Consider the following 22,972-nt stretch of genomic DNA (forward strand, 5'->3'; position numbering starts at 1 on the left):
GGGCAGGAATTTCCTCCAAATAATGCTGTTCCTCTTACAGTCCTTGCATAAAGCAGGAAAACTGTACAAAGTTTTCCTGTTGTGGTGAAGGGTGACTCGGTTCCATCAAAACCAGAGTCCCAATACAATGAAATCATCTGCAACAAGTAACATGTTCATTCTTCTCCCCCAGTTCCTCCTCGAATCCTCCTCCCTGGCTTATCCCACGCTTACACACTCCAAAGATCTGTTTAATATTTAAACTATGTTTTCTGAGGCAGCAGTTTCCAAATTTAAGTCATGAGATTCTGCCTTCGGTTGGCAATAAAAGCAGTCTTATTAAAGCATAATCTGCATAAAGACAGGAATGGTGTTGCCCTTCTGCGATGATATATTCAAGACTACAGACAATGCAGCTATTTAGGTGTAACTACTCAGCAAAACATACAAAAGACTAAAACAATAGTCAGGAATTATTTATAATTCTGTGTTCTATGTTGTGCCTGGTTTCAGAGCTCTATATCTAGGATTAAAGAGTTAATTCCTTCTCTTATCCAGCTGAAAGATTTCTGGATCTTTGGTTAGCATGCATCCTATTGGAACCTATACAACAAAATTGTGCAGTAATTGGTTACATTAAGCTAGAACCCCCATCTGCCATGCCTAGTCACTCAGTCAAAACCAGTTTTTATCAGCTCTGAAGATGGAGAGGTGGGAAGCTCCCCAAGACAAGAAGTTGTCCTTTCAGAGAGAAGCCTAATCTTTTCATTTTTCATATAGGAAGAAAAAATATAAACAATAAAACAATCCCAAAATTCTTATCCTGCTACTCATTTGGACCACAGACATACCATGACCCACTTAGAAACTGGTCCCAAAACCACTATGTGTGCAATATAGACAACTGCTATGTTATGCGTGTGTGTATTTATATACACATACACCCTTAAGAACATGCCTCTCCCTCTCCGAGTGTGTGTGAACATGACAACCAACATAAACAAATGGGAACAGCAGATACTACCCACGCAGAGGAAGCATCCTTCTCCCCCACAGCTGTACCACCACACTTCTACCATTTCCTCTGCGCTAGATTCTCCCCCAAGTGCTTTTTCTTCTGTCCCACCCCAAGATTCTCAGCAGTTCAGTGAGACAAAAAGGGCTGACACCAGCCAAGTTCTTCTCTACATTATCTGTGCTTAAAAGCCATAGAGGCAGTTAAGACTTTTAACTGAATTTCACTGTTCCCCAAGTAGAAATTGATATATATTAAAGCAGCTTATTCCTTTCTACATTACTTTGGAACTCTCCTGTAATTTGTGCAAATAGTTCTCACTCTGGCAGGAAAATTGAAAACATCTGACTCAGCTTTCAGCACCTGAGCTTATTCCTTTTCCATAGGTTAAGCCCAGCAACCTCAATACTTCAGAGTTTTTTTCTCTGGGTCAGTGCTTGCAACTGAAGTCTTTTGAAACCAAGAGCTATTACAGCAAACAATTTATTTATGTCTTTAATCTTAGTTAGCAGTCACGTCAGAGATGCCTGCACCTCCATGAGGGCTGCCACCATCCCCTGTTTGTAGAGATGCAATGGCTTTTTTTGGAATGACTGTGTGGCAGAAATCCCCATCTGGCTTCGGGCACCTGGGGAGGGGTGTCATAGGGACACCTGAACCACACCACGCGGCTGCTGAGAGCTCTGGGGGCAGTATAAGGTGCAAAGATGCTCCAAGACCATTTCTCCAACTTGTATGCGCCACAAAGGGGCTGATGAGACACAAGCCAGGGAAGATCCCAGTATGGAATAAACCACCAATATATGGAAAGAATGGTGGCTGTCAGAGACACCTGGAAGCACCACAGTCTTCCTGGGAATTTCCCTTCAAGAGATGCCACCACCAGAAACTAGTGCACAGAGAAAGCACTCGTACATGCCTATGTGAGGTAGATAAGTCAATGGACCTGCTCCCTCCTTCCCATCTTCTAACTATATGGAAGAAAAAATATGCCCTCCTTCTAAAGCTGAAGAATTTACTACTTTGTGATTCGAAGACTAACAAACCCAAACAAAAAAGAAACCAAATCCTCTCAAATAGATGTGAGTTTTGGCAGGGACGCAAATCCTTATGCCTCAGGGAATGCACCAATCACTAATAGGAATGTGCCACCTACTAACTTCTAAATTTCTAAAACTATCAGCAAACCACAGGCAACCGCAGCGATAGCTCATGGGGTCAGGTGGAGCTGGTCTGATTACTGCTGCCAATGACACTGTCCTATCAGAAGCTACAGGTGTGACACAATCCTTCCAGAACTTTAATCTAAAAAAAAAAAAAAAGCTTTCATTATTGACTTAAATATTTACAATGTGCCAAAATATAGTTCATGTATTTTCTCTGCAAAGTATGACATTGTTTATGTTCACATTTTCATACTGACTTTCCTCTCAATCTCATGCACACATAAATGTTTGATGGCCTGGGACACGTGACTGGTTTTAATCATGTTTGGACAAACCTGCTAATTATACATTTATCCTACTTGTATAGACCATTGAGCGAGTAACACAGGTTTTAATAGGTCTAATTACAGCTTTAACTTCTTTCTCTCTTTTTAATTAGTTAACAAAAGGAATTAAGCCACAGTTCTCTAAAAGATTAGCTGCCAGTGATAAACCCATAATCTGCCAAATATGTGTACAGCTCTGAATAACCAGATTTACTGTCTAAAGAATCATATGATCCTTAAGCTTCGGTTATTAAGTATTTGCATTTGAATGTGGAGTAGCTTGTAAGGGTCACATAAACAACCTGAATCCACGCTTCTTACAGAGTAGGGACACACGAACCGATGCGATGGCTCAGACACAGCCAACCTCATACCAATTACTAGTAGGGATGCACAGCACCAGTGCAAGCCATGGTTTGAACTATGTTGCTGGTCTGAAAGAAGGATCTTTTCTACAGCTACAGCAACTGCACCTGCACCCTTTCCTGTATGAGGATATCGAGGAGTTAACCTCCTATGGATTCTATATTCAGTTCTGCAAAACAGGGCTCAGCACCATGAAATTCCCTATTTGAACTTCTGAGGTTTGCCTAATTTTCCTTCTTTTATTATATAAATATTATGCAGCAAACAAGGGCATAGAATGAGGGTTTGCATCCTTGGAAAGAAGATGAGCATAAGGAAAACCATCCATGCCACCAGGCAGCTAGGGTTGCCACACAAAGGCTAAAATACACGTGTGTGGACTGACAATAAGGTAAAGAGAAAGCATTGGGATTGATTTAATTTCCCTGAGTTTCTAGACAAAACTCTGCTGAACTGTAGTGTAGTTACACTCTTGTATTTCTGCAGCTGGCAAGGTCCTGCACTGGTGACATCCAGCGTACCACGACAGACACAAGTGATCAGTTAGATCAGCTGAAGATCGGTAAATGTGAGATATCACAGGAGTTGGCTGACCAAAGAAAACCCACAGGGCTCAAATCATAGAATGGTTTGGGTTGGAAGGAACCTTAAAGATCATCCAGTCCCATCCCCTGCCCTGGGCAGGGACACCTCCCACCAGACCAGGTTGCTCAAAGCCCCGTCCAACCACCTTGAACCCCTCCAGGGATGGGGCAGCCATGGATTCTCTGGGGAACCTGGGCCAGGGTGTCACCACCCTCACAGCAAAGAATTTCTTCCTGAGATCTCATCTAAATCTCTCCTCTTTCAGTTTAAAACTGTTCCCCCTCGTCCTATGACTCCACTCCCTGATCAAGAGTCCCTCCCCATCTCTCCTGCAGCCCCTTGAGGTACCGGAAGGCTGCTGTAAGGTCTCCCCAGAGCCTTCTCTTCTCCAGGAGAGATGCTCCAGCTCTCTGATCATCAAATGTATATTCAAGAGCCGCACAACAGTGGTCCCTTTTGACAGCTACACTTCTGTGCAAGCATTTGCCTTTCCCGAGCAGAACCTGCTCTGTCTGGCCAGGCAAACACCCCTTCCTCTTGCACTCCATTAAGTTTTCCCAACCGTATCAGCACTTTGCAGGGATGTAAGTGGTTAAAGATGACACACCACACCCTCCACCGCAGGTACGCAAAGATGTACCATCAACCGTGATGCAAACCAAACCAGGAACATGCTTCTGAGTATCGGTATTGTGACTAAGAGCATTGGCTCCTGTAAACTCACAGTTCAAATTCCAGCTCATTAGCTGAGAGTCACTAGGAGAGCTGAGCAATGGAATGACATTACAAATGCAGGTGACATATTTGCTTAAACACTAACCACTCCATTTCTCTTACCCCTCCCAGTAATGAGGGGATCACCTTTGAGAATCTGAAAGTTTCCAAGTCAAACAAGGACACTGACATATTGTGAAAGACAAGATGACATTAAACAATGATGCTCATGTTTGAAATTCCATTCTGTATCAGGCTGGATGACAAAGGCTACAGCAGAACAGATAAGCCTAAATACGTCTTCCACCTCTGTGCACCCTTAAAGCTTTACAAATTTTGAATACGTATAACCGGAGCACCTGGCTTCCATTGGTGGATACAAGTTGTGGGGCCACACACTTGACAGGCATGCTGTGTCAAATCTAGGTATCACAGTCACACACCCTACCTTCTCAAACACCAATGGTTCAAACTCTCCTTTAATAAAAGGAGAATAAATACTGTAAAGGGCTAGAGAGGGATTTCATATGTAGTACTGGTGAATTGTTCCATGCCAGTCTTGAAGAACTTGTCTTCCTGTCAAGTCCAAGTCCAGCCTTTTAAGTAAATGAATATTCATGCTAAATTTTGGCCTTTTGGTGTCTTACTGTCTGGGAGATCTTTATGGAGGAACAAAGGAAGATGAGTATGTACCTTTATCTACAAGCAATCTTAACTAATCCCTCAAGGGGATTACCAGCAGAGACCAAAATACAAAATAACGTGGGGGCAGAACTGTTCACTGTGATGTTTTGTTGGTCGGTACTTTTCTCCCCCATTAATAGGCTGGGAAAGCATTGTTTTCAGGATTTCCTGCAACCAAAAGAGTTGACTATGTTTAATCTCTGGGTGGCATAGATAGCAACTAGCCAGGATACATGCTTGTATGGAGTCTGTTTGGCGACAGGTTGATGAGTTATCAGCTCTGATGCAATGCTGTGAGCTATCGGTATTTTATCTGTTTTCTGTAGAGATACAAACGCACTTAGAGGTTCTTGCTACAGTTACTTGTCTGATAAATAAAAGCATAAACTACCCTTCTCACCTGCAACAAGATGTTTTTCCCTTATCAGACGTGACTCACGCTGGCAGGGTAGCCTGGGGAGATTCACTGCAGTTGCTGGCTCTTTTTCCATTTGGCCCATTGCAGAGACATGATTGGGTTTAGATTCCTCTTTTCTCCCCTCATTGCTTGTGTCATCACTTACCCATAATCACTTTTCACTTCCCACCTCTTTACAATCACAACTGCCTTTTAAGTCACTACTGCACATGACATTTCCCGTAACTTCTATCACCGCTGGATTTAAGTTCTACAGTCTCCTCCCTTCAAATTGAACTCCCGATTCCAAGCCCATCTTTCATCAACATTTTCAAATTGCTCTTCTCCTTTGCACGCATGTCACAGAACCAGAGAATAGTTGAGATTGGAAGGGGCCTCTGGAAACAGTCTAGTCCAAGCCCCCTGCTCAAAGCAGGGTCAACACAACAGGTTGCTCAAGACCATGTCCAGTTGAGTTTTGAGCATCTCCAAGGACTGAGAAGCCACAGTCTCATTGGACAACCTGTTCGAGTATTTGACCATCCTCATAGTACAAATGTTTCTTCTTGTGTTTAAATGGAATTTCCTGTATTTTAGTTTGTGCCTATTGCCTCATCTTCTCACTGAGCACCATTGAGAAGAGTCTGGCTCTGTCTTTACTGCCTCCTATCAGGTATTGGTACACATTGAAACAACTTTACAGGCCCTCAAGGGATAGAAGCACGGTTCTAGAGTGAAGATGCCACTTTAGCAAAGATAAGCTATTCAAATCCCAGTTAAATCCACAGGGCAGACACCATCTCACTTACTGTGTCTCTGTTGCATTCAGCCTAAACAGGTTTTTCTTCACTTGGCCTCCCTGAAGCTTGCTTGGGCATGGAAAATATACAAATTTAAATATTTGTGTCCAATGAAGGATGCTTCTCTTACCCAAAGGTCTTCCCCTGAACTCTTAAGAGCAGGTCACTAACACTGAAGTGAAAACGCCCTGAGCCTTCCTTCAAGTATTCACACATTTTATTCACACATTCGCATTTGTTTTATTCACACACGCTTATTATATGCTGGCTAGAGGTTATGAACAGGTTACAGATGAGACCACCACACCATACCAAGATTTAATAGCAAGCTATGAGTTACTGAAACCTTAGTACACTTAATCGTTTGCTCAAGGGTCAATATATGAACTCTTTGCAATTAGGATGGACTTAAACTATAGCTTCTAAAGCAGGTCTGATTCTTCTACAGCATCCATCTACACTATGTCAAACACTTCAAAACTTCAGCTCATTTGGATGCATTTAGCATCCTACAAATTCTCAGCTCTCAGCACCTCACCTTTGAACAATTCCCTTTTGGGAAAATTCAGCTGGTTTTAGAGCCCCGCGAAGAGAAGAGACACTACAGCAAGTAGAAAGAGAACAAAATGCATATTTAAATATAGAAATGAGCAAGGGAGATGAAGCAAAGTCCACTCACCTTTCCTTTGACTGTCTCTAGTATTTGCTAATGGCTTTAGTTCTCCCAGGTGACCTGTTCAGGCACACTTAATTGAATGTGGAAAGTTTTATTTGGAAATGTACTTGAGATTCTGGCTGATTAAAGTGCCCTTATTTTATAAGATTTATGTTATTATTTAGTAGATAAAAATAACCAATAAAGACTGTAAGATATTCCTTTTTCACTCATCACACCCTTCAATCAGCGACTAAAGTGTTTAACAACTGGATACCTACAGATAGCCTCTAAAGAGAAGCACCTAATTAAGCACTCCGGAGAAAAAACAAAAACAAAACCACCCTGGAAGTGGCAAGACTCCCACAGCGCTTCCCGGAGCTGGCAGGGAGCCGCTGTCTGCTTCACAGGTACACAAACCAGGGCCAAGATTTTCTTAGCTACTTGCGAATTTTGAATGTGAATTTCCCTTTCAGCATTAAAATTGCAGTGTCCGAAATCCAAATTCCAATCACTGCCCTCCCTTCAAACCTGTGGCAGTCCTGAGAGGCTCTTCTATTACTTTTCAGCCAGTTTTGGGTAGCACACAAAAAAAAAACAACAAAAAAGTAAACCCAATTCCTATTCTCCATTCCACTAGGTAATGTAATTACAAGACACTGGGTGATGAAGCAGCACCACCGGGTCCTGACAATAGCCTCAGTTAAGACAAAGCAGCATTTCAGCTTACTAACTGAAGGGCTTTTCATCTGATTGACCTGCCTGTGGTGAAAATATTACATGACACTCAAATGGTGGGATTTACAGTCTTCTCAATTTAGTCTCTTGGTCATTAATATTGCATTAATGACAGGGGTCTGGAATGTAATTGGAAGGAATATAACAGATTAGCTTGCTTATTCACCAGAACACCATCCGGTGGAGTGCTACATGCGTAGCTACTTACAAAATAGACCTAAAGAAAAAAGGTTGATGTTTTGAAATAAATCATAGGGATCATAAAGAGCCCCAGGTACCAGTGCCTGCTAGAACACTGCGTTAAAGAACTTTTCATCCTTGTGGCTCCCCAAACAGAGGAGTCCGCAGCATTTCACATGGCTGAAATAGTGGCCATTTATCCGTGTTACAAAACCATTACATGCAGCTCGGCCAGAATGTATCTTCCCGAACTGCTCCCCTGAGAACCTTAATAGTTCTGGGTCGGAAGCAAACTGTTGCTTTCTGTTCCAGATCTGTCAGGTGGGACACACTTATCAGCGCCTGCAACAAACATCTCTGGCAGTGGGCACTATCACCATCCCCTTCCCGAGACGTCCAAAGACAACCATAACATAATCACAGAAATAGGGGATTGGGAGAACTACAACGTATATTTTTTTTTGCAACTGTGGAAACAATGCAAGGTTCTTGACACACAAAAGTTTTCAAATACTGGAATATGATCTGCCATATGTGAAACGAAAGAATATTCAGAGGCAGTAACAGGGTGCCGTGTTCCAGCCACAGATGAGTCACAAGCAAAGACTGAATCCAAGCAACCCAGCTATAAACAGATACCAGATTTTTCAGAACAAATAGTTACAGGCACCAACAGATCGCATGAACAATATCTTCACATTCAACGATGTCTATAGAAACGTGTGAGATCAAACCACATCAACACGATGGGCTGTCTTGGCTCAAACACCCTTTGGTTTGGACCAGTTCTTACACCGGAATTTATCAACTCCAGCAGACAGGTCTCACTCTTGGAGAGCACAATCCCGTGTTCCTATCCCTGAGACAACTCCAGAAACTACGATTTCTCAGTGCTCTTTGAAAAAAGCCTCACTCAACTGACTGAGACACCCAGATGGGAATGTTTTGCTCTAACTATATATGTTTTCAAGGGTAGAACAAGCTTTGAGAGTTCATGAAGGACACATTTTAATTGAACGCCCCAAGGTTTAAATGAAACTACTACAGACAAAGTTATAGTCCCAGCAACTTTGCCCACACTGTTGGTTACACTGATTCTTGGCATATTTTACTTTGCATGTGCTAAAAATTTAAGTACAGCAGCAGGTCAGACCTTTGAGGCAACTTTGCTGAAAAAACAACCAGATCATTCCAAACTCTGAAATTTTTTCTTCCTGCTTTCTGTTTTCCCAGTTCTCTGGCTTTCTGACTCAACCAAGACCGAGAAGCACCCAAGTACTGTGAGAAAGGCCGACCTTGTGGGATGTCTGGCATACGAGATGTCTCACTTTTATCATCAGATTTCCAGAGAGAAACATGCATCTACCAATTCCTCCTACCTAGCAGCTGCTTCTTATTCATGATCTTCTTTGAACAGTTGTTACATCACTAGTTGAAGCGTTATTAATTGGCAAGGTTTTGTCATGTTGGAGCTTCATTTCATTCTCTACATCCAGCCTATTTGACAAAATGACAATCCTATTTAACTATATTAAGTGCATTTGCATGTTTTGTCACTGTCTTCTTATGAGATTTCATCAATCATGTTTTCAGATGTGATGATCAGCACCATTCCCAGGGATTTCCAGCTCAAAATCTATTACATGGGTTTGAGATCAGTACTCTACTTCAATGTTATCTGAATTGCAAATGCAGTGTTTTGTGTAGCATGTGAACTTTATGCATTTAAAAGAAATGTCAACACTTCAAAAGGCTAATTTAGCACCTGGTACAATAAGACATTTCCCATCTCCACAGTATTTGCACACTACTCGGGACACAATGGTCCTTTTTTCAGCCTTTATGCATGACCCAGGAGGCCACAGACCGAGTGTGCCATTGAAGAAGCACTTACACCTCCTATAGCACCAGCAAGGCTTTTGTGTCAGCAGGGAACCAAGAGCTCAACCAAAGAAAGGCCCAAATCCATACTTTTGCATCTGAACACAAGCCAAAGAGGCTGATTAACACTTTCCCTCTCTCTTGCATCCTGTTTTTCAGGACAATATGCACAACTTCCAAGAACCACCAAGGCTCTTCTTAATCCAAAAGTTTAGATTAGTTTCCACGACTCCTAATGAGCCTAAAACTGGGTTAAATTAATTGTTTTCTTAGTCAGTGAGGCATCGTTAACCAAACTCTCCTGAAGCATCATGCTTCTTCCCAAGTCATAAGCCTCAAGAGCACAAGTCATTAAGCTGCCTCATTTACATCCATGCTACGTACATGTCAGCTTAAATCCTTAAACAAACAGTAATGTTTCTCCAGACCCATAGCTGGACACCCCAACGCAGCATGAAGGACAGACATGTTCTACCCCACCAACTTGGCATCCTCTCAATACCCTCGATACACAATTATCTGGGAAGCTTATTTCCAAAGGAACAGGATCACAAGGAGCCACCCAGACGCTGCAGCAGGGACTTGCTCGGTCTTCTCAACTGTTTTGCCCAAGCCAGACGTCCCTACTGCAGAAGCACCGCATGCAGCAGTGGAGCACTGCACCGGGAATGACTCCTGTTCCTCAGGTCACAACTACTCCTGCAAGGATCACACTAAGCTGAGAGGAAATTTTTATCATTCCTTACTCTATATTTTCACTTTTGCTTGGAAACTTACGTGCAGCACTACTATTTTTTTTCTTCTTTTTTAAAATTTTTTCCCCCATCTGATTCAACCCCAGTCTCTTTAAGGAGCATTTTCCCTTTCTTCCATTCCTAGGATGTTTTGAATGAGGCTGAGCTTAAGATGAGGGAATAATTACTTACAAAGCATAATGCTAAAGCATTATAGAGCCTTCCAATAAGACACGGTTGAAGCAATAAGACACCCTTTTTGTGCTCCATCAGCAGGCTCTGGGGTTAGGCCTCTGCTGCAGTAGGACAAGCAGAATATACATTTTAATAGACAACACAAGAAGGAGGAATGCTTCTGAGACACACATGGCCTGGCAATGAAATAAATATGCCTTCTTCCCTCTGTGTCCTCAGCAAATAACTGACCCAAGGTGAGGTTTCCTGCTGCAGAACAATAAAAGCAGGGCAGGCAGGATGATAGGTACAAACAGACATCACTTCCAAACCATCCATTAACTGACACAGTGGCTGAACTTTCCTACTTTTCAACCTAGAGACTGTAAATTCAGGTTTCTGCATAAAAATGGGACAAAGCCATAAAGGTTTTTGGCCTGTAAAGATCTTTCATGCCAGCACCACGGTCCCCAGCTGTTATCTCCAGGCATTTTCATGATCCGATGAAACAGCATCAAATGTAAGCATATTGATTGAAAAAGATGTAGGGTCTGACTCAGCTCCCACAGAGACACACAAAAGGTTCCCACAGACTTCCAAAGCAGGAGCTGAATCAGAACCACAATCACAGACCCCACGAAAACGATCACAGCATCTTCCAGTAATCTCGATAACCAACAGCTCTCTAAAAAAAGGAGCAGGCAATTACAGGGAGCCCTCACTGAGACCCACTGCAAATTAGCATTAAGCCTCCAGCCTATTTCTTGATACTCCCCCAGCACAAACCTCTGTCCACCTGCTCCAGAAAACGCCTGAGCTCTGAGGAACTGTTCTGGCAATTTCAGTGCAAATCATTTCAACGAAGTGGCACAGAAGGCTCTGCGGCAGCGTGCGGCAGTTCAGGTGAGCTATGGCACTCGGCAACAGAAACATCTCTTCTTCTTTCAGCATCCGCGGTGTTAGATCCAGATATTGCGTGATTTCAGACCGGTTAATGACCCAAAAGCAGCTAGCAGAGGGCAGTAACACATTTATGAACATAACAGCCCATGACTGGGGTGATTTGAGAAGTTTGAAGGGGATGTGGTGCCAGACTGTCTCTGCCTGGGGAAGGTGGGACTCAGGGTGTCATTTTGGTTGGCCTTGGGAGGGGAGAGGAGAACCGATCCTCTTCCAGACACGCTGCAGACAGGACATGCAATGTGCGGTAGAGATATTCCTTATGATAGTTTCTTGAAGTTCATTTTTTCTCATCACATGAATAAGCTTTCTGAGTACACTCTGGAACCACACTCTGTCTCTCTCCTGGCAGCCACCACCAGCTGTGTTTTCAATAACTCTTCTCAAACGCTGTACAGATACATAGATGCAGATACCAGAGGGAAAAAAGACAACTTGGAGCAGAAAATACACTGCTTCAATTTCTGATAACACCTATGAAAAGCCTCCTCCTCTCCTAGATTGGCTTTTGGGGCTGATGCTCTGAGAACACCCTAACCTGTTTTTCATTTATAGCTTCCCTTGGAAGAGGGATGGGTAGAAAGGGACAAGGCAGGAATATAAAGCAGCTGGGAGACAAACACAGGACAGCAATTCTGCACTCTGTTTCAGCAAGCTGCAACTATTTCACTTATATAAATCTTCTCCCATGTCTTCTCTTCCAGGTCAGCAAAATCTGAGGGAACAATGAGGACCCAAGATTCAAGAGTTCAAATCATTACACTTGTCTGTGCAAGAGAAGATGTTGCTCTTACATGAAGACAGTTTCCCATACGGTATTTGCTATCAGTTGTGCTGAAGATGCCAGCAGACTTGAGAGATGCCCAGAATACCTTTAGACCAGCCTGGCCAATGCTTAGTTATTGACAGAATAAGCACTGGCGTATTCTTCTCCTACAGTGCACCTCACATAATTCCTGTATAAAAAAAAGCAATATAGTATATCTGGTAGGAGCGCTGTGAATAGCACTGGGAAACAAGCAGCAGGTGCCTTTGTGCTGGAGAGGAGTCAAAGAAACGGGGCCTTTCAATTCCCATAGAACCTCCAGGGAACATAGATTTTATGTCTTGACCTAGTCCTGGCTAGAGCTGGAGAGTCAAGTAACCATGAAAACACAGAGGGAGCTTCTCAGAGCAGAACTGCTCCAGAAACCTGATAATTGAACCTGATAATTCCTACCTCCCAAGAGCTGCAGCTTTGGAGATCTCATCCCCATCTCCAGCAGCCGTATAGGTGCAGGTACACATAACCGGACTTGAGGTGGGTTCATCTCTTCTCCTGATGGACAATGCCATCACCAGCACATTGCAGTGCAAGTATGCCTTTTGAATAGTACCTAGGTGCTGAGGGGGGAGGCAGGTCTAAAGGGGGCTGTGGGAATTATCATTCTTGAAACCATCTCCTTTCAGACATATGGGAGAGCGGAAGCGAGGCAGAATCAGTCCATAAAGAATTTCACTCTGCAGTGTAAAGTGGTGATGAGAAACCTTATCCTTTCCCTCTCTCCTGGGACCTCAGAGCCACCCAGCAGGGCATCCTCTCTCCCCTGGCACCCCCTGATCCCCAGCCCAGCAGCTCTCCTGGGGTGAGGAGGGACCCCTGATAGCTGGAGAGGAGACGGATAGATTGTCATGTCTCATCTTAACAGAGCAGAGGCAGAGCAGGAGCCGGCTACAGCTGGCAGAGTGCAGCGGGGCACTACACCAGCGCTGCACAGAGGCCATAATAACAGTGCTTAGTAATTTGGGTGCTGGCACCGCTGGCAGTTCGAATAGAACACTACTGTCCTGTGGTACCCACCATAAAGAGGAAGTGGCCCCAAGTTACACCAGGGGAGGTTTAGGTTGGATATTAGGAAAAATTTCTTCACAGAAAGGGTTGCCAAACACTGAACAGGCTGCGCAGGGAATTGGTGGAGTCGCCATCCCTGGAGGTATTTAAAAGCTGGGCAGACGTGGTGCTGAGGGACATGGGTTAGTGGTAGATTTGGCAGTGTTAGGTTGATGGTTAGACTCAAGAATCAAGGTCCCTTCCAACCCAGATGATTCTATGACTCCATAATCTCTTCCTCTGGGATAAGAGAGTAGGCAGTGGTCTGTATTTTTCCCGAGCAGTCTAGCGAAAGGGCGAGCGTGCAGAAATCCAAATGCCAACAGCACATGCTCATCCGTAGGGTTCCAGTACCACATCAAAGGCTGGCAAATGACACCAGAGGCAATTAACAGCCTTTGTCCGTGAGCACCCTGTGTGAGCTCCAGCCCCGATTTCTGTAACAGCCACAGGAACCATCAGGAATTGCATGTGAGGGAAGGGACTGGATGGATGTGCAGCTTCAAAGATAACACTCAGCACCCTTCTTACACACAAAGCGATGGCTCGGGGCTTTTAGTTTTGTTTGTTTCTGTTTTTCAGAGTGTGGATTTATCTTACACAGTGGAAGCAAAGGAAGAGAAGCTGTTTGTTTTATAACACAACTTCTGCCAGAGCACATAAGACTAAAGGCTTTTTAAATTTTATTTTTTTTTCTTGGAGTGAATCATCGTGTGTAGGGAGTGGGGTTGGTTTATGTTTACGTTTTTAAAATTAACCCAGCTAACCATTTGTTCCATACTGCACATGATTTGCTGCTTCGCTTTGAGAAGTCCTTGAAAGACAAGTTTTGGAAATAAATATACATCTGGTAAGTCTGAGAGACAGGACTTTAGCAAGCACTGCAGGCTAACTGGAATTCCACAGCGGACTATTTGCTTCCTCTTTCAGAGATAAATCAAAAGGAGAGGAAAAGAAAAAAAAAAAACACGAGCAGAAATACCTACCCAGATTAACTTGGAGTGGGAGCAAAAAGGTTTTGTCATGTTAGCTATATCAACATTTAAACAGAAATATTTACCCAGAACGGGAGGATTCAAAAGCGCATTCCTGATTTACCTTGGTAATTCTTTGCTTTTCCATTCCCAAACTTTCTACCATCTGCAGCTCTGATGTCTCCCAGCAAACCCACTTTACCACAGCCTGGTCTGGCTGATTATTAGGTACATTTGGTCTCCCAGCCCAGTGGAGCCAAACTACTTAGCAGAATACTTTGCTCATCTGTAAAACAGCATCCCTTTTACACAGAAATATGTGTATGTCTTATTCAAGATATTTACATGGGAGTATTTCACAAGACTGGGACAACAGTCTGCAACTTTCCACCTCCTTCTTGCTTTAAGCCAGTGGTCATTGCCCAGGAGGGTCCTGATGTCTCCGGAGCTGGTGCTAAGAGGGGTAGAAAGGTAGAACCCAAAGCAAGGTCTCATCTGTGACAAACTTCTGGACAAAACATCAGCCATAAGAACTATGATTATAACTAATAGATGTGGATATCCAAGCAGCCCGAAAAAAACTCTCAGCACGTGGCCTGATCACTCCCAATAACCAAATCGTTTCCCATGAAACTGTTCAGAAAGAGAGAAATGGTGCAATTGGGACAACCGACTCTTCGCAGTGACATCCTGGAACATCAGCCAGCTCAGGATGCTCAGCCACAACACAGGCAATCCGGCTCTATGCTCATCAAAACCCTGTCTACAGGAAAAACTGGTTACTTATTAAATCAGAGTTTGTATCGATACAGAGGAAGACAGACACGTATTTAGCTTTTTGTGCAGATGGAAACGCACCTGGGTAAAGAAACTCCACGGTGTCTGCGCGCTCAGTGCATTTCTCTGTGGTATGACCCCATACTGCACAGCAGCTCGCTTAATTTTTTGCTGATTTATTACAGAGCAGGAACCAACAGCCAGACAGTGTCTTCTCCAAACGCTTGTCAAAAGCCAAAACAACACAAGAAAGGGTTTTGCAGGTGAAAGTACCGAAGTTTGTGTACCCACAGGTGCAGAACTGATTAAAAGGCATCCATAAAGGGAGGTAATTTCTAAGCAGGTGTTTGCACTTACAAAATACAAATTGAGATATATCCATAATTTATTGAAGTTTCTATAAATGGAGTTAATCTAGAGATATGTCTAAATATGTACCAACTTTAACTAATTTTAGATGAATGAACAACTTTGTTAATGATTTTTATGCAACTTTCATTTTAGGAAGTGCTAAACAGAGTTATATAGAGAGAAAAACAGAGTTATATAGAGAGAAATGTGCGAGTACCAGAGACAAAGTGAAAGAGGACTCACTTCTCATTTTTCTATAGAGAAATTGTGCACTAATATAAATTATCAGATCATATTATTTGACAGAATAAAAAGTGGCCTTTTCAGTATTATCTCAGCCTTGTTACTTCTGATGATTTTCTTTATTGAAATTTATCATTAGCTATTTTTATCCATGAAACTAGGTGTATTTATGGCATTAATCGCTGATATGGTATTTATTTGGGTTTCTTATTTTGATTTTTTTAAAATGCAATTTAAGACCTCATGAACAGTAACCAAACATTTAAGTATCTAGTTTTCCTGTTTCTATTTTTTTATGCAAGGAATTAATGCGTTGTTGTTTTCTGTAACTATCACCTCCTATAAACTCTGGAACTATCCTTAAATTTTGGTCTGATTTTCTTTTTTCCTCTGTAAGACCTTATTGTTTAGTTATTTAGTAGCTACCGGCAGATAAGAGATTCATTCTTCATTTATTTGACAGTCATTATTCCATGTTAAAAGCCCAAAGATATTTGGTTATAAATAACTAAGGATATTTTAATAAACGGTTACAAACCTTAATGCAGTGTTCTCTTAGCAACTCCGTGTCTGCATGGCATATACATCCAACTCCCTGTTTTATCTGCCGATTTTCAGTCACTATCTTTTTAACTCAAACAGCATGAAACAGCATTTAGATAGTATCTCAGATGAACCGTTTCATTGTGCTCCAATCCTTTTTGAAAGGATTTCAAAATCCATCACTCTGAGGCAGTTTCTCACTCCATGTCCTTTTTCTCACCACATCGGTATTTCTTTATTGAATAACTTGACAGATAAGAATTTACACGTCCTTTTCTGCATGCTCGTTTGCACAATAAATTACAAATAATCTAGATATTCAGTCAAATGATAGCATTTTGATTGTTTTCATTTAAGTGTCCATATTTTAGCAAGGAACTAATATTAATGACACACTGCCAAAAACCATTACAAATTGGGTGCCTTCAGAGTCCACCAGCTCTGCAGCTGCTTTCTGCCTTTGTTAAGCCGTCTCTTTCCATTTACACTCCAAATTTGAACTCTGTGGATGTGTACCTTATTTAATTACACAGTGATAGCACGCACGAGGCACTAGACACTGTCAAAATTTGAAGAAAGCCAATCCCTGAAGATACAGTTTGCGATTTCTACAGAATGGCTATTGTTTTTCCCCTAGTTCGGTATTTTTGCTGTTGTCATGTACAGGAATTTTCTGTTTTTCAATGGGCTCAGCCTATACCAACTTGCTCCTTTTAGCCTTGTGTTGTCACGTTGACTTGGGTGTGAGTACTTATTTACTTACAGTAGCCCCACTACTGTTTTTATTTGTGTCAGCAAAGAGATTTTCATATTCCAGCTCTTAGCCTTCCTCCCTGACAAACACATATACAGTCTTAAAAGAAAGAAAGAAAAATTCTTGAGAGAAGAACCAGTGTTTTGCTCCTCAAATGAATCCTAGAAGACAAAGATCAGGAAAAATGCCTAGTTAGTCACTGCATAAAGGAAAAAAAAGCTGCATCAGCTCCTCTCTGACCTTTTTTCTCATTAGCACTTCAGGAATCCACCTTGTTCAATGTTGCATGTCTTCCCAATTAGAGACCAGGCCTCCCAAAAGGGTACCAAAGTGGTAGGGACACCATGTGAAGTTGGGGTTATTCTTATGACCTTGCTCCACTGCTGCAGCCACCGCATAAAGCACATCCGTTCAGCAACTGCAACATTCTCCATAATCTCCTGGAGTCGATAAGAAGAGCTGGGCATGAGACCTCTGTCTTAATAGACAGGTTTTCCAGTAGAGTTGAGGATCACAGTAAAATCAGGACAGGGGATTTTTCTCAGTATTGGGTTGGCTTATGTCTAAGGTTGTAGTTTGGGTCCTGAGTTAGTACTGATGTAAATCCAGGAGGAATTATCAGGCCTGGCTATTTTGATCTTGTCTCTCTTGTGACTTCCAAACCATTGTGATTTGGATTCCAAGCATAATCCAGCTTTATAAACATTATTCTCGCTTTCTTTGGCTAAAAATATACCACTTCCACTCTGAGCTCCTGTATGCTGATGACCATATATATCAATCCCTGAAACTACTTCAGCTGATACAACCCAAATACTTAAACTGAAAAACAACTCTGAAAACACAGATTACATCAGCAAGTTCCACTGTTCCACTACTTGCAACCACAGGACTATGTCAACTGCAGAGAGAGCCATGAGAACCTGAGCATGAGTATGAACCTGTTTATAACATGAGAAGTGTTTATAAGCAGGTAACTTGTTCCTTCATAAAACGCCTCCCTCTTTGGGCTCTGATGACAGCTGCTTTTGCAGAATGTTATGAAGATGAATTAAAAAAAAAAAAAAAACCACCACCAAAAAAAACCACAAAAGAAAACCAAACACCCTCCTCATTTTAGACCTTTCTCTGGCAAGGAGGCTTCCTGGCCAATTCTAAACCAGAACAATTTACTGAGTTAAAGGCTGCTACATTTGGCCATATGCATTTTTCTTTAGAAATGCAGCAACAATCAGTCCAACGTGAAAGCCAGATGGACACGGGACTGCCACTGCCCGCTTTAGGTGGAAATTCTCTTTTATTAGAAGCTGCAGAGCATGTGTGTGGGCAGGAGGGAGCAGGGCGGAGCGGTTTGGTCCCCGGTTGTCATTCTTTAGGCGTGACCACAAGGCTGCAATTTCTGGAACGCAGCTGGGCAGAAAGGATGAGGAATGCCCCTGCCTCCCTTGGGGACATCACTCTGACGATGCCAGGAGCTGTGATTTGTCTCTCCAGGAATGTTGCCACCTGCAGCAATTAAACCTCCTCTACAATGTGATTTAAACGAGAGGATATTTTTCCACAGCAACTGCCAGGTCATTGTTTCCTCCAAGTGCCTCTGACAGGCAAGAAAATAAATGCAATGAGGAGTCCTCGAAACGGGGTACTGTGGCTGTCCCAAAAGCAGGTGAGGGATGCTGCGCATGGCTCGACAAAATTAAGCGAGCCTGACAACTCCATCATCAGTTCCCCAGACATATCCATGGACTGGCGTTAAAGGAGCCGAAACTACATCCGATCTCTATTCTATGGTTCACCTTCACTGCCTTTGTTGGGCAGGGAACAAAGCACATGCATAAAACCACTGCTGGATGCGTTGTGTCATTCAACATACCAGAAGACGACCTCCCAACAAGCTCCAGTGGCTTCTCTTACACATCAGAAGACAAGAGAACCACTACAGAGCCATGATTTTATTTTCTCAAGCCTTTTAAAGTTTCTTTAGAATCGCCCTCCAAACAAAAGCCTCATGTCAGCAGAAACTCTTGCTTAGATATACTTCACCTGTTATTTTTTGTGAATGTGGATGATCAAAGAATAACAGCTTTCACAGTTAAGAAAACACAGTTGCACAGATCACACCTCACCCACGGAAAGTCAGGTATTGCAGTACTGTATGTCAAATACACACCAGAGGGCTACGTTCCCCTTGGGCACACTGTCATGGGGAATGGGGAGTTTTTAGGGACATATTGCTTCAGGACACCCTGCAAAGCGCCTTTGCAAAGCTCTTACCTGTTCAGTGATGAAGGAGCTTGAAAAAGTGACAGCTGACCAAAAGAAGATCCCGCAGCTGAGAATGATCTTTCTGTTGAAACGGTCACCAAGGTAACCGAAGATAGGGGCTGCAACCATGAAACTACAGATGAAAACTGCAAAGGAGAGAAAAAGGAAAAGAAACGTTTAATAAACATCAGGCCAAGAACATGAAAACTAATTTTCTGCAAGCCAAATCCTCTAGGGAGCAGTTCCATTTAATTAGACATTCTGCAGCCCTGACTTACAAAGTTGCGCGAGCTGATGGGCTTTCAGAAGTCAGTGTTTCCTTAATCAAACAGATTTTTCATTCCCAGAGAAACTTCAGACCAGTGAACCCCTATTCCATCTGAAAGCACCAGCCCCTCACTCTGCTGCGAGCTCAGCGTGCGGGGATGGGCGAAACCAGGACAGAATAAATTAAGAGCTTCTGCCCAAATGTCACCGAGAAGGTGAAGTGGAGGTTGGGAGGAATTTCAAGCAAACGGAAAGCAAGCCAAGGGCTCCTTGTTGGCTCTTGCAGCAGAGAACAGTGAGAAATAGGCCACAGAAGCTGAAGTTCTCTCATCTTTCCTAGCAGTATTTAAGGTTATGAGAAAACAGTGAGAAAAAGTCAACATTCTGATCATCCTACTGGCAAGTAGTTAAAAAACTCCTGTTTCCTCATTAGGTCCTTTAACCAGTCCTGAAGTTGGGTTCATCACTACAGTGTTGGGATTTAAACCTATCACTGAGCAACAACTTCACTACAAGAAAGAGTTTTAACCTAGAAAGCCCTAACAGGCCAGGAATGTCCACTTCTGAAAGATTTCAAATTCATCTTTCCCCTTTTCTTCCCCCCCAAAAAAAACCCCCAAAGCATTAGCCCAAGACCTTCTGTCACAAAGGAATAAGGCTTTTGATAGAAAAACCTCTGCAAAACCTCCTTGACTTCAGAGCTCACTCCTCCAGCCTCGCTCAAAACCATCTGGCCAGTGACACCGCTGGAAACACCTGGCATGAAGCACTTACACCGTATTCATGATTAATTTAGAACTTGGCAGAAATTGCCAGATTTTAAGCTGATTTATACCTGGTTTTTTTCTGGCCACATTAGAGATTTGGATGAGAGCAACCACCTCAATTTCACTGCCATGAAGGATGAACTTTCCCTTTCACTGACTGTCTTGGGGTCAGCAAACCCAGAAGGATCCAAGTGGGACAGTAGAATACCCGGAGATCCCCTTTTAGTCACAGAGTTATGACTCTCATTAATTATCCAGCAGTTTTTGGAAGGCAGGGTGGGCTTTTGGTATTGTCTAACCCTAGCCATCTTCTTTTAATTGTATAAAAGGGGGTGGGGGAAATAGAATAGGGAAAAAACCAGCAAGAGCAGAGGACACACCCCTCTGGTTGGAATGTGTGCATAAAATTAAAGTGGTTAAGACCCAAATCATGAATTTTTCATGGATGATGATATACGATCGCTCAAAAATGTGCAGAATGCTGAACTATAAAATGAGCTAAATATCTCTTCCTTTTTAATATATTAAGATGTCAGAGCTGCTCTATAAATAATACATATCCATTTGCATCTATATTTTGCAAGCCATATGATCATGTGTGTATCACTTTTGCACTATGATATTTTGATAGGAATTAGAGATTTACTCTTTTTATGTTTAGAGTAAAATAAATGGAGATAAAACAGAAATTTTAAGACATGAAAAGGAGCACAGGCAGCGTTATATCACACGCATTTCAATAGTAATGCTACGAACAAGGCTGCTGTTGAATTAGCGAATAATCCCTACTGATAGAACGTTCAGACCCTGCATCTCTCCCCAAATCCCACTGCCCCCTCCCTGTAGCACCCATATTCCCAGCACAGAGCCCGGCTTTGCCAGACAGGGCTGAGTGTTGCATTCTGCCTCCAGCACCGGTCTCTGCTCACACGGGCTCCCACCCAGTTGGTCCATGCAAGGCCTGGGGTAGCCCAAGAGCCCCGCAGTCCTGCTGAGCCAGGCTCCCTGCTCGGCCACAGGGACTGCCCGGGTGAATAAATGCTCACCCACCCCTGCACCACAGTCCAGCTCCCTGAGCTGCACATCCCTGAGACCCTCAGTCTCCAGTGAACTTGGCTCTAATAAGACCAGAATCGTAGAATGGTTTAGGTTGGAAGGGACGTTAAAGAGCATCCAGTTCCAACCCCTGCCCACAGGGACACCGCCCACCAGACCATGCTGCTCAAAGCCCCATCCAGCCTGGTCTTGAACACCTCCAGGGATGGGGCAGCTACAGCTTCTCTGGGCAACCTGGGCCAGGGTCTCACCACCCTCATAGTGAAAAATTTCTTCCTTGATATGCAATCTAAATCTCCCCTCTTACAGTTTGAAGCCATTACCCCTTATCCTATCACTACATGCCCTTGTAAAAAGTCCCTCCCCATCTCTCATGTAGGCTCCCTTCAGATACTGGAAGAGGCTCTAAGGTCTCCCCGGAGCCTTCTCTTCTCCAGGCTGAACATCCCCAACTCTCTCAGCCTGTCCTCACAGCAGAGGGGCTCCAGCCCTCACAGCATCTCCATGGCCTCCTTTGGACCTGCCCCAACAGCTCCTTGTCCTTCTTGTGCGGAGGGCTCTGGAGCTGGATGCAGTGCTGCAGGTGGGGCAGTGGCTCACATATCTCTACTCCCCAAGGATACATCTGCGCTGGCCCCAGTCCAACAAGGCACTTAAGCACATGCTTATATTAAGCACTTTAGAGTCAACAATTCCATGATTAAGTGCTTTCCTGAATTAACACCAAAGTGCTTGGCACCTTGCAAAGCGGGTACGGCAACCTGGCACGAAGGATATATTTATTGGGGATGAGAAGCAGAAAATGACTCTGACTCGTAGAGAGCAGCGTGCCCATTGCAATTTGACCTTACCCTTGGAAGGACACTGAAACTCATTCATCTCAGAATGAGATATCCTGCCATTTTTACGATCTAAAGAGACATGAAGCTTAAAAAGCTTCCAAGGGAAAATTAGAAACATCCAAGTCAGCATCCCACCATTTCAAATAGCAAATAACCTGATTAATTCAACTTTGAGGCATGGAGAGGGTGATCCAAAATTCACATTGATCACTGGGATTATTAGCTTCGATGACCTCTGGATCATAAATGCAAAGTCTAATTTTGGAATTTGGGCAAAAGCAGGCAAAAAGCACAAGCCTCCTCTTTCCAACAAAACAAACCGTCAGAAAGATCGTCGATGCTTTCCCAAAAACATACATCCTGCTGTTACTCAAATCCCTTTGGAGGATTTATTTTTGGAAGATTCTGAACCAAGCTGTGAGCTTTGTCACCGTTACGCCACTGACTTGACAGCTCCACAAGGTGTAAAAGGAAAGGACAACAGAACCTAATAAATAACAGGTAATAGAGCACAGCTGTCATAATAATAAATGCAATTTATATCAGAGTATTTATGACCCAAATATGCATCACAGCCTTGATTGACTCAAATAAATACAGAATATGATGGCTGTGTGGTCTGTCAAAAAGATCAGCCTGTTACAGGCATTTCCTGTGAATCAATTTTTGCAATTACTCCTGCAAATGACAGCCGAGACTCCGGAGCAACAGACTGGGATTGCAGAAGAGAGGTGAATGAATCTAGGGCATGTTACCAGGTGGGATGGAAACCCCAGTTACTCTAGACCAGGAGCTGAGGTTCTATGACAACTGAACACCAGAAGAGAGAAAACTGGCAGCACGTTCAGGTGGAGAGAGGGGCAGCAGAGACATGATTGATTTGTAGAGGGAAACAGCCCCTGCGTAACG

At 43.1% G+C, this 22,972-nt stretch overlaps 1 protein-coding gene across 1 annotated transcript in view; it reads right to left on the minus strand.

Moving 5' to 3' along the window:
• The window catches only part of SPNS2 (SPNS lysolipid transporter 2, sphingosine-1-phosphate), a 121,825-nt gene that overhangs the window by 39,200 nt on the left and 59,653 nt on the right, over nucleotides 1–22,972 (minus strand). The window contains exon 3 of the mRNA XM_074160608.1: nucleotides 19,141–19,277. Coding sequence (XP_074016709.1) covers nucleotides 19,141–19,277 — 137 coding nt within the window. The remainder of the gene's footprint in view (nucleotides 1–19,140; nucleotides 19,278–22,972) is intronic.

The sequence above is a fragment of the Numenius arquata genome, chromosome 18 (genome assembly GCF_964106895.1).
Source record: "Numenius arquata chromosome 18, bNumArq3.hap1.1, whole genome shotgun sequence".
Lineage (NCBI taxonomy): Eukaryota > Metazoa > Chordata > Aves > Charadriiformes > Scolopacidae > Numenius > Numenius arquata.